This window comes from Caenorhabditis elegans, chromosome IV (assembly GCF_000002985.6).
Source record: "Caenorhabditis elegans chromosome IV".
Lineage (NCBI taxonomy): Eukaryota > Metazoa > Nematoda > Chromadorea > Rhabditida > Rhabditidae > Caenorhabditis > Caenorhabditis elegans.
This window is the reverse complement of record NC_003282.8, coordinates 8,409,700-8,421,827: the sequence shown is the minus strand read 5'-3', so window position 1 is coordinate 8,421,827 and position 12,128 is coordinate 8,409,700. Positions and strand designations below refer to the sequence as shown.

Sequence of the window (12,128 nt, the reverse complement as noted above, 5' to 3'; positions counted from 1 at the left end):
TATTTGTTTTACCACTGAGCTTCAGTGTTCCATTTGTAGATTTTTCAGTTTTCCGTGAGAATTTAGTCAAAATGCGCAGAAAAACTTATTGAAAGCTGAAGTCTATTTATCATTTTAATTGTTGACAAGGGTTACGGTAAGCGACCGCAAGTCCGCAAGCATCGTCACGTCACAGTGCACAGATAAATTTGTTTTTGAATAAGAATGTTTGTTGCTCTCGTCTTTTTTCTTGTGATTTGTATTCATCTCTCTAGGTTTTTTTCGAACATTTTCTACCACTTTCTTACGAAATTGTTTAAAATATAGCTTCATGCTCACAAATTACTAGTTTTCACTAGAATCCGATTTTGGGTGTATTTTTTCCGATATCTAAATATTTCCATACAAAAAATCGAATCTCCTGGCTCATGTTCAACGATTTTCGAATTTTTGATGCTGTCCGCGCTTTCTGTCTCTCCCTAACAAACGGTATCAGAGTTATTTTTGTCAGAAACGATTTATACTGATTTACTCGGAATAGATTCGCTTCAAAAACACGACCCTTTATGGAAGTAAGTGTGATACCAATTTTCTGAGTAAAAAATAAAAATTTTTGGAAAGCAGAAGCATTTTTTAATCAAAAGAAACGTTTCCAAAAATTTTATTGTAGTAAGTAGCTTGGATTGCTCTAGCGAAAATTTAAAGTTTCAAGTTTTCTCTATATTGTGCTCTCATTTTCATATTCTATCTCAAACTCTACATTTCTTCTTCAAAATGTTATTTTCAGAGTATATAATCATCTCAAGCGTTTCTCAATTGTTATTCACATGAATAAAAGAAATGGTTGGAGAAAAGAATCGTAGTCAACACAAAATCGATCCTTCTGATGCTCAGGAGAAAGATATTTTGGATCATTATGAGCTGAATAGGGGAAAATTTAATGGTAAGCGTAACGTTTCCTGAAAACTAAATCTTCAATATTTTGCAGATGTCCGGGACACAATGCAGAAAAAGACGTTTACAAAATGGGTTAACAAACACTTGACCAAGGTGATTTTTAATTTTGAAAAAATGCTCGAGAATTTATGAAAAACCAAAAAAAAAAGGTGAAAATGCTTGAAAAATGCGAAGTTTCGCGGTTTACAGAAATTTCAATTATTTTTACACTGAAAACATTTCAAACACATGAATAAAAATCAGTTTGGAAATTTGTTTTTTCTCGAATGAATTTTTGTATTGAATTGTTGAAATTCGGATTTTAAAAATATAGACTTTTGCTAAAATAAACCAGATTTAGCCTGAAATCGACAAATAGACAACGAAAACATTATAAAATTTAGCTTACATCTTGCCATTTTTATGTCAATTTTTTCAGACGGATCACACAATCGTCGATTTGTTTGTCGATTTACGGGACGGGTTTGCACTGATCGCGTTGTTGGAAGCTCTTACTGGCGAACGAATTGTGAGTTTTCGATTTTTTTAAAGATTATTCGCCTGAAATGCTTGTTTTTACTGAAAAATTAGTGTTGTGTTATTTTACAGCAAAGAGAGAACGGCTACACGCGATTCCATCGGATTCAGAATGTACAGTACTGTCTAGACTTTTTGAAGATGAAAAATGTAAGTTTTCTGGAAAGACAGGCTGAAAAAAAGACGAATATTGTAATTTTGGTTTCACGAAAAAACTTTTAAAATTTATTTTAGCTGAGTTTTCTTTAACAGTTAAAAAAACGAAGGAAAATTTATTGGAAGTTTTTCAGATCAAACTAGTGAACATTAGGCCGGAGGACATTGTGGAGGGAAATGGAAAACTGACACTCGGACTCATTTGGACAATTATTCTCAACTTCCAGGTTTCAGTGATTCGTCAACGTCTTCTTTTGGAATCTTCACAACATGAACAAACGAATGAAAAACACACAACCAACTCACAGGTGTTTTCCTTTTTTTTAATTAATGTATTTAACAAGTTCGAAATGGGTTTGGAGGGGGTTAGAGCTGAAAATTCACTAAAAAATTGAAAAGTTTCCGATATCTACGAAACGCGCATGCGGAAAACGTAGTTCAAACTATCCGTTTCTGGCAAAATTTGCTTTAAAAATTGGAAGTTTATAGGAAAAGTTCTTACTTCACCAAGAATTTAGAGATTTTCTGAAATTTGCCGAAAGATTCGTATTTTTTTTGTTTGAAGTTTATCAAGAATTAGGATTTCTCGATTTTTTAGTTTAGTAGTTCATGCCGAGAGATTTTCTGAGTTATGCTGGATATTTTCGAAAAATACAACCCAATTCGACATGCTAATCTTACTTAAATATTGACGAAACAATCTAATTTGTTTTTTTCAGGACTCCATTCATAGAAGTGAAACGACATCGGCGCGCGATGCATTGCTTCAATGGGCCAAACGGGTATGAAATACAATATTTTCATAGTGGGCTCCAAGAGCTCGAGAGCTGGAAAACATGGAAAAAAAAACATTAGTTTGTTCTTACAAGCTGGTTAATTATTTGAAAATTTTCATGTTACTGTATTAAAGATGATGATACAAAATTTTGGTAAAATTTAGGATTAGATCTAACTTGGGTTTTCTTTTCGAAATTTGGAACATTGAACATTTTCCGTAGAAGTATCATAAATACAAAAGTGACGTTCCGCTTTCAGACACAGTTTGAATTTGTATAAAAATCTATAATAAACTATTTTTAAATGTCATCAGAGTACTGTAAATAGTAAGTTAATTTAGTGCCTGAATATTTTCCTTTTCAGACGACTGCTGAATATCCACGTGGGAATGTGATTAACTTCTCGAATTCATGGCGTGATGGACTCGCCTTCAATGCAATTATTCATCGTTATAGAAGCAGTGCTATCGATTGGAATAAGGTATTTTACATTTGTTGCGAAATCAGTTCTAGCGCTTTTTTAGAAATATGTACAATTGTTTTTCGTCAAATTTGTACTTTCTGAAAGCACACAATCGCTGGACACAAGCTATAGATTGTGTTTCTATTTAATTATAATCTTGATTTACAGATCAATTCGGATTCAGTTTCCAACACGGAACGATTGAACATTGCTTTCGCAGCAGCGGACCGCGAATTCGGAGTCGAACGTCTTCTTGATGCTGAAGATGTCGACACAAACAATCCGGATGAGAAATCGATCATCACATACGTTTCATCGCTTTACAATGCTCTTCCACAGGAGCCAGAGATGAGCAAAGTGAGCATTTGGTTTATAGCCCTTAAAATCGAATTTTCAAGTTTTCAGTTCGCCGCCAGTGGTGGAAAGCGCCTCGAAGAAGAGATTGGCAAGCTTCAAGCGGATGCTGATCACATTTTCGAAGCTCTCGCAGTAATATCCAAGGATGAAGCTCTCCAAGAAAGCCCGTCATTGCTTCTGGTTTCAAAACAAGTTTCCAAAAAGATTGAACAATTGAAAGTATTGTTGAAGCTAGTTGAAGAAAAAAAGGATACATTTATTTCGAAGTGTAAGCTCGTGATGAGGACGGCTGGGCCTGAATCTGATGCGAAAGAACTGGATTCTTTGATGAAACATGTTGAAGACGCGTATTCAGATGTTTTCGAATTGATTTCTGATAAAGAAGGACTAATTGATCGATGCAATGCTTCTAATGTTAGTCGTTAGACTGAAAAATATATTTAATTCATTAGAGCCCCATCATTGCCTCTTTAAACTAAATATTCGTGTGTCACACACGGTTTGTTGTTTCACAGAGAGTTGCGAGAAGCAATCCAGTATCCAATGGTTTACAGATAAATTCGGACTCAGTTCCCAACACTGAAAGCCTGAACCTCGCTTTCGCCGCAGCGGACCCCGAATTTGGAGCCGGACGTCTTCTTGACGCCGAAGATGTCGACACAAACAACAATCCGGATGAAAAGCCGGTCATCACATATGTTTCGTCGCTTAAGAATGCTCCACAGGACCCAGAGATGAGCAGAGTGAGCATTTGGTTTATAACCCTCGAATTCGAAATAAATCCACACGAAAAAGCTAAAAACATGCTAATGTTCAAATTTTCAGTTGGCCGCCAGTGGTGGAAAAGGCTTCGAAGAAGAGATTGGCAAGCTTCAAGCAGATGCTGATCACATTTTCGAGGCTCTCGCAGTAATGTCTAAAGATGAAGCTCTCCAAGAAAGCCCGTCATTGCTTCTGTATTCCAAACAAATTCGATTCAACAAAATTCAAAAATTGAAAGAGTTGTTAAAGCCAGTTGAAGAAAAAAAGGATACATTTATTTCGGAGTGCAAGCTCGTGATGAAGACGGCTGGACCTGAAGCAGATACGAAAGAACTGGATTCTTTGTTGAAACAAGTCGAAGACGCGTATTCAGATGTTTTCGAATTGATTTCTGATAAAGAAGGACTAATTGATCGATGCAATGCTTCTAATGTTAGTTGTTAGGCTGAAAAATATATATTTCATAAGTTTGAGTCCCATCGGGACTGATAAGAGCCTTTTAAACCTAGGCAGAGACTAGAGATTATGTTTCTATTTAATTATAATCTTGATTTACAGATTAATTCGGATTCAGTTTCCAACACGGAACGATTGAACATCGCATTAGCCGCAGCGGACGCCGAATTTGGAGCCGGACGTCTTCTTGATGCTGAAGATGTCGACACAAACAATAATCCGGATGAGAAGTCAATCATCACATACGTTTCGTCGCTCAATAATGCTTTTCCACTGGAGCCAGAGATGAGCAAAGTGAGCATTTGTTTTATAACCCTCAATTTCAAAAGAACACATTAAAAGCTAAAAACATGCAAATGTTCAAGTTTTCAGTATGTCGCCAGTGGTGGTAAGCGTCTCGAAGAAGAGATTGGCAAGCTTCAAGCGGATGCTGATCACATTTTCAAGGCTCTCGAAGAAATATCCAAGGATGAAGCTCTCCAAGAAAGCCCGTCATTGCTTCTGGATTCAAAACAAGTTTCCAAAAAGATTGAACAATTGAAAGTATTGTTGAAGCCAGTTGAAGAAAAGAAGGATACATTTATTTCGGAGAGTAAGCTCGTGATGAAGACGGTTGGGCCTGAATCTGATGCGAAAGAACTGGATTCTTTGATGAAACATGTTGAAGACGCGTATTCAGATGTTGTTGAATTGATTTCTGATAAAGAAGGACTAATTGATCGATGCAATGCTTCTAATGTTAGTCGTCTGAAAATACCATACGTTTGACTGAAAAATTGAATTTTCCAGAGAATCGCGCATCCACAAACAGAGACTGAGAAGATAACGAACGAGATCGAGCTGCTAAAAGAGACGTGCAGCTGCTGTACTCCATATCAAATTGAGAAGATTTCCGAGAATTATTATAGGGTACGGTAGTTGACATCTAATGGGGGTTACTGTAGTATTTATGTTTCGGGAAAAAAACACATTTGTTGGTTATTTTTGCAGCGTTCAAAAAGCAATTTCCGAGGTTATTATTTTTCGAAAAAACAATCGAAAAAACAATGTTTTTTTTTTTCAAAAATTCGAATAATTAAAAATTTTATGACAGCCCAAAATTTCAAAAAAAAAATTTTACTGAAATCTCAAAGTTTGTCATCTTTTTCATGTCTTTCCATGGGTCGTAAATTATTTTTTGTTTGAAATGTTTTAGCTAAAATTAGCCCTTTTCTCGAAATTTTGAGACATTTTTGAAACGTCCCAGTATGAAATTATGTTTCTTATTCTGCTGAATTTAAGTCTATACAAGCGAAAACACAAAACCATTCGTCCTATTTTAAAATTATTTCAGTTTGGAGATACCCATATCAAGAGAATGGTTCGTATCCTTCGATCAACTGTGATGGTTCGTGTTGGCGGTGGATGGGAGCCACTTGAAGAGTCACTTCAAAAACATGATCCATGCCGTACAAAAGGACGTCTCAATATCAATATGTTCCCAGAAGCTCGTCCAATTCATGCTCTTGACTTGATGCAATCGTTCACTAAGAATCGGCATGCCAAACAGATGCCCATTGCCGGAACGCCTGGACCAATTATGAAGATTCGCGAAAAAACTGAGAGAAGTGTTCCCATGAGCGGAGGACTCGGAGGAACCGCTGGTTACACAGTTACAACTGAATCGCCTAGGTAATTTATTATCATTTTAAATTATTTTGGGTTTATTCTGTTTTACTTTGCAATGTAGTAAGAATATGCATAAAAGTTACTATAAAGTTCCATTGAAAAATGCATTTTAAAAAATCTAAGAAAATACCTCAAAATTAGACTTTTTTAAATTTATTTTTCTGAAAAGCAAAAGATTTCCCGGTTTCGAAACGACAACTATAATAAAAATCGATGTGCGCCTTTGAATAGTACAGTAATCTCAAACTGTGGTATTTTTTTATTGTTTTTCGTTAAAAACTTATTTATTTATTTATTTATTTAAAAAATTAAAATCAAAGAAATTTCAAGAAATTGTGAGAAATTCTATGAAAATTCCGCAGTAGCGAGAGTTTCAAATTACAGTACTCTTTAAAGGCGCATACTCGTTTCAAACGAGTCGTTTGTATTTAACAAAAAAAAAAGTCGTGTCGGGACCGGGTACCGTATCTTTTTAGCAAAAATAACGAAATTTCGATACGACTGTTTTTGCACTCTTCTTCCATATTTTTAGTATCTTTAAGCTGAAAACATAAAAATTAATCTGAAAAATTGCAGAAAAACGCCTCAGCGCCCGTTTCGAATTCCACGTACTCCATCGGACAAGACCCCTGGACGCCAAAGCCGTGTTGGATGTGTCTCCAATTTGAAAAACTCGATCGTCGAACCGTCGTCACCTTCCCAATCCGAATCGCGAGCCTCACCTGAAGTCGCAGACCGTCAGAAGAGGATTTCATTGTCGTTGAAAGAAAAAGGAAAAAGGTTTTTAAAAAATGCAGAACGAGCCAAATAGATTTTTTCATGCCAGAAAGCTGGAAACTTCCATTTTTACTACCGAAATCAAATTAAAAATTAAGCATTTTGGTGGAGATACTAGGAATTTCTTTTGAAATTATCGAAAAATTGGATATTTAACTGCTGTTTCTGTGCTCCGACTTTTTCATAGAAGTGTTTGAGATTTCAATTATAATTGTTTTTTTTTTCGGCCAAAACTATTCGAGTTGGCAGTTATTAATTTTGTCAGGCTCTAAGCTTTAACTTGTAAAAAATCATTTAAAAAATTCAAGTAAAATTAGAATTTCAGATATTCTCCACAAGTGGGGCCGTCTTCTTCGACTCCGAAATGATGAAATCCATACGACAAAATTGTATTTTTTATTGTTATTTTTCTTTTGAATTGTTGTTTGTTTTCTTTTCATCTAGTGTTCCCATTTTCAATATATTTTCTCCTAAAAGTCAAGTTTCGGGCAGTCTACAGTTGTGCTCCTTTACCACATAATCTTGGGTTACTGTAGTTGGAATCACTTGGCTATTACTTCTCCTCTTCAAGTTGTTTTTTTCTAGACACCGGTACTCCCCTCTTCCGGTCTCGTTTATGTGAATATCATTCCGGATTATTTGTTTATTGATGATGTCTTTTGTTTTAATTTTAACAACTAAAAATCATATTCCAATTTCCTAAGACTAGAGGTGTCGATGGGTCTTTTTTTTTTTTGTGTTACAATCTTTTTTTTTTATTCAGATGTTGAAACGGGGGAAATAATTTATCTGTATTGTTAGATTAAGAATCAACCTGGGCCGCAAGACTACTCAAAGAAATATGACATGTTTTGAGGGACTTTAGTGTTGATAATTTTTTTTTAGTGTAAAACTCGAAGTCTTGTGACATTGAAGAAATCATTAAAGTACCTACAAAATTGAATTAAATTTCCGAACTATGACTCTGTGACTTCAGTTTATTTGAGAAATAGAAAAAAGTGATATTCTGCCAAGCAGCCTCTAATAAATGCCGAGTGTACAGACTCCGCCCCTTTTTCGCGTTTTTCGGGTTTTTTTTGGCTTGCGAAAAAATGTCCCACTTCGTTTTCATTCACAACTCCTGAACCGTGTGACTTCATGCTCTAATATTTGAAATCCTACTAGAAATATTTTGCCCCACGGTGGAGCAGAAAACGGCACTAAGTTCGGAGCAAAATTGAGCCCAGGGCGGCTTTCCCCAGTTTGAAAAAAAACATTTTTGCTCTTTTTACCCCCAAAAAACCATGTTTTAATTGAATTAAAATTCGGGTTTTGCTCGGTTTCATTTCAAATTCATGTGCAAGATACTACTCAGAGAGACTGATTTTTTGAAAAAAAGTTTGAGTTCATAAGTGCAAACGAAAAAAGTTGTGATAAAACAAAAGGCCAAAAAATGCCATTTTGCCAAAAAACATTTTTTTGCGAAAAAGTAGTTTTTCGTCTTTATCTCAAGTTCTACTTCATCTTTTTTGATATTTTTTTTGCTTACCCCACGTAAAAAAACACGCTGAACACGATTTTTAACTCAGAATTAAGAAAAGTTCTATGAGTCGGCCGAGCAAGACGAATAAGTGCCAAATTTTGCACACTTTTCCATTTTCGTGAATCTACTTTTTCAATCATAACTCGGTCAGTTTTCAAGTTTTCTTAGTTTTCTAAAAATTGACGTGTAGGTGTCTCATCAAGACGCATCGAGACATATAAAATTTGTAAAAAGTTCAGTGGGAAAATTTTTCAAGAAAAAATAATTCAAAAATTTAGTACTGGGGGGAGTGGTTTCCTGCGTCTCCTGAACATTTTATCCACTAATGTTTTGCGGAATGTATTTTTAATTCATAGTTTTTGATTTTATCTAATGGAAGATGAAGTTTCGTCGCATTAGCAATGCTCTGCCAAGAGATATTATTTTTTTTAATTTTCAGGCCAAAACTTGTTTTTTTTCTATACATCTGTCTGTGTACAAGATATAGCCCTCAACTGTACGTCTCCCTTTCGGGAATTTTATGATGAGTACAATGCTGTAATAAAATTTTCAAAAATTAGGTTTCTCGCTGACTTATCAGTGATAAACGGTTTTCGAACGTCTTTCCCCAAATAGTCATAATTGAAGAAATCGGAATCGAAAGACGACTCCCTCCAGAAATTTACCTTCCTTACTTCCAGTTTGAGGTCTCACCCACATGGCCGAGTGGTTAGTGCGTATGTCTGCGGAAATTTTGGTAGTGGTTTCAATTCTACCAATTGACAAACTTTTTTGTTTTTTTTTTTGAGTGTTCGGGATTCGAATACTATATAGAAATACTCGATTTTATACAAAATATGGGTACGTCTCCCCCCATATAAATCCTCCTCAAACTTCAATCAATCAAAACTCAGCTTTAACTGATTCATCGGGTGCGTCTGTTTTTGGTCAAACCGAACTCAAAAATCAAGAAGACATTGACCCACTGAAAATTTCACGAACCCTCTAACAGGTTCGAGGCGAAGCCGAGAACCTACGCCCGGCAGGGGGACTCGCCTTACACCCCCTACAACTGGCGGGCCCGCAGGGCCCGCTAGTCCTTGTTTAGACAGAAATATAGTAACAAGCACTTTATTAACAAGTGAATTAAAAAAATATATTAAAAAGAACAGGAGGGCGCATAAATGTTTTCAAAATTAATTGTCACATTCAAAATTTGATAGGGATATTGTGATATGAGGTTAATTCAGAAAAAGAGGTGCATACGAGGGTATGATGAACAGAACGAACAATTATTTAAGAATCTGATTCGAACTCCAAACAATCATTTCCGACATTGACTGATCTACAAAGATAGATGCCTTTCTTCCATCGATACATACAATATCAAATCCTCCAATGACACTTTTTTCCAACTCTCCAGGTTCTTGAATCAACATTTCTCTTTCCACGGGTGCAATACAGTAATCCACATTCTTGAAGATTATTTTACGACAATCGTCATTACTATAATGAGGACGTCCATGATAAAAACGAGAAAACTCTAATCTTCTGTTGGATCCGTGAATCCAATGTTTCAAGAAGAGGTTTACATCTGTCAAAGAAACACTCATAATTTGTGATTTCGGATTAAATGCCAATAAATCATTAAATGCCAATAAATCAGTAATTAATCTTATTGTTGCAGAGCGATGATTTTGGCAAGCAATTGAATGAATTTGCTTAGGATCATTGAATGGCAATTTATTCAAACGAATAGCTTCAGATTGAAGAGCAAACATTTTTAATGTTTTTTCATAAAAACTAGTCTTATAATGTCCGTAAAAAATAGTTTGGAAAGTTTCAATATCCAATCCAGCAAACATTTCGAAAATGTTCATAGTCTCGCAACGTATCGTGTTGTGTAAAGAAAGCTTCACCTTTGGACGGTGAAATATTTCAAGAATGTGACTAATGAACTGCGAAACATTAACTTTTTGATTAATCCACTGAGTGGTATCAATTGTTTTTTGACTATCAATGAATCTCAAAAAAGTGGTGTCCGTTAGCAGGTAGAAATTCGTAGATCGTTTAGGTAGGTAGATGCTGATATTTATGACACATGATAGTTGAACATACATGCTTTTCGCATTCAGACCCAGACGTTCGGTTTGATTTTTAGCCACTGCAGATGTAAAAGAGAAGCCAATCCTGTAAACAAATAACATGCTGAATTAGGTTACTTCGGCAAAAAAGGAGGGTATTTATGTATTATACATTATGTGTTCAAAAGCTTTAACGGAATTAGGTTTTAATTTTGAGATTATTCCTATTGTAAGCCAAAAAATAAAATTATAATAATCACATTCGTAATTGAACACTCTTTAAAGTTGAGATCCAAATATGCAACACATTTTGAGTGTATTTAGGCAAAGTTGCCACCGGCTTTAAAAATTGAAGTGACTTTTTTCAATTTTGTTTAACTTTTAACATTCATTCCCGGTACAGTTAAAAGCACTGACTGCAAAAAAATTTCTATTTAGGCTTTGAACGGCATCTTTATTTGTATTTATTTGTTTTGCCCCCAAGCTTGTTTATTTGAAAGATATCAACAATTATGTAACTATAGAATATTTGAAAAAGAAATGAAAAGTAATTTGCTTGTTTAACATTTTTTTAATAGGACAAACTAGAACTGAGATATTTGAACAATCGGGTGCAATACTAATAGTTGAAAAACGGTACTTTCAATTTGGACGTTTTCCCGGCCTAACTATTTTTATTTTTGCCAAAATACTAGTTTTAACTTACAAGTCGATTAACTTCATATTTTTAAGAACATAACGAATCGATTTTTCAGGTAGATTGATCAGTGGGAAAGGAGTTGGAGCAACATCAGTCATGGTGTCAGAAGAGGATGAATGAATAGAAGAAGGTAGACTGAGAACCAATATGGTTTGTTGGCTGACCTCATCTTCCCGAAACTGCCATTTTGACTGTAAATGCAGTTGCACACCGTGATGTCAGAAGATGATGTCAGAAGAGGATGAATGAATGGAAGAGAGTGAAGAGAGAGACAATATCGGTTTGGTTTGACCTCATCTTCCCTGGTCTCTCTAGGTCTTGATGGCTCTAAATCCGCTCTATTAGCTAATAGTCTGTCATGTAAAACAACAACTGTCCAAATCTGTGACATGATTAATTGTTCTATTAGAATCTATTAAAATGTTAACTTGTCATCCACGTTGCTAGACTGTTGCCTGAAATAATGAGTCCAACGGTTTCGGCTGTACAACACCAGCCACAGCGCCTCAAATCGGGAGAATTGTGAAAATCGAGAATTGAAAAGTCCAACGGCGCACGCATGCACACTTTTACGGTATTAAATGAATTTCAGACGAAATTTCGCGATTATTCGAGTTTTCAAGATGAAATTTGGAAAAAAAAATAATTAAATATTGGGATTATTATTGCTTTAAAAAAGTTTTAAAAAACATTTTATTGAACAAATTCATGATTTGGTTGATTTATCATTGACTTTTGAACCGATTAGAACAAGTTAACTCTATGGCAAAATTTCTACGCTAAAAAAAAATTTTTCAAGCATCAATATGTTTGATTCCAATTTTTAAACGTCAGCTTGATATAAATAACACGGATTCAAGTCTTGAAATTGCTCAAAAATGCCCAAATCAACGGAAACTGTTTAGTTGGCAGTTGATCTTCACTAAACCAACACTAAACGTTCAGATCAAATCAAAACTTATTTTATCATTTGAAA

At 35.1% G+C, this 12,128-nt stretch overlaps 2 protein-coding genes across 2 annotated transcripts; one reads left to right on the top strand and one right to left on the bottom strand.

Annotated features, from left to right (window-relative positions):
- Nucleotides 1–766: 766 nt before the first annotated feature.
- Nucleotides 767–7,563, top strand: M116.5 (Calponin homology domain-containing protein). The gene is made up of 17 exons (NM_069031.7): nucleotides 767–922; nucleotides 968–1,029; nucleotides 1,355–1,444; nucleotides 1,525–1,602; nucleotides 1,743–1,916; nucleotides 2,328–2,390; nucleotides 2,749–2,865; nucleotides 3,016–3,204; nucleotides 3,253–3,618; nucleotides 3,759–3,947; nucleotides 4,030–4,398; nucleotides 4,525–4,716; nucleotides 4,795–5,160; nucleotides 5,212–5,331; nucleotides 5,756–6,093; nucleotides 6,667–6,870; nucleotides 7,193–7,563. Exons 1-17 carry the CDS (start codon nucleotides 820–822, stop codon nucleotides 7,233–7,235), a joined length of 3,063 nt encoding a protein of 1,020 aa, NP_501432.4. The 5' UTR covers nucleotides 767–819; the 3' UTR covers nucleotides 7,236–7,563.
- Nucleotides 7,564–9,660: 2,097 nt separating this feature from the next.
- Nucleotides 9,661–11,250, bottom strand: M116.1 (F-box domain-containing protein; the record flags this gene model as incomplete). Its single annotated transcript, NM_069030.4, has 2 exons — nucleotides 9,661–10,558; nucleotides 11,159–11,250. The coding sequence occupies 2 exons, from the start codon at nucleotides 11,248–11,250 to the stop codon at nucleotides 9,661–9,663; spliced, it is 990 nt and encodes a 329-aa protein (NP_501431.3).
- Between the last annotated feature and the right edge of the window lie 878 nt (nucleotides 11,251–12,128).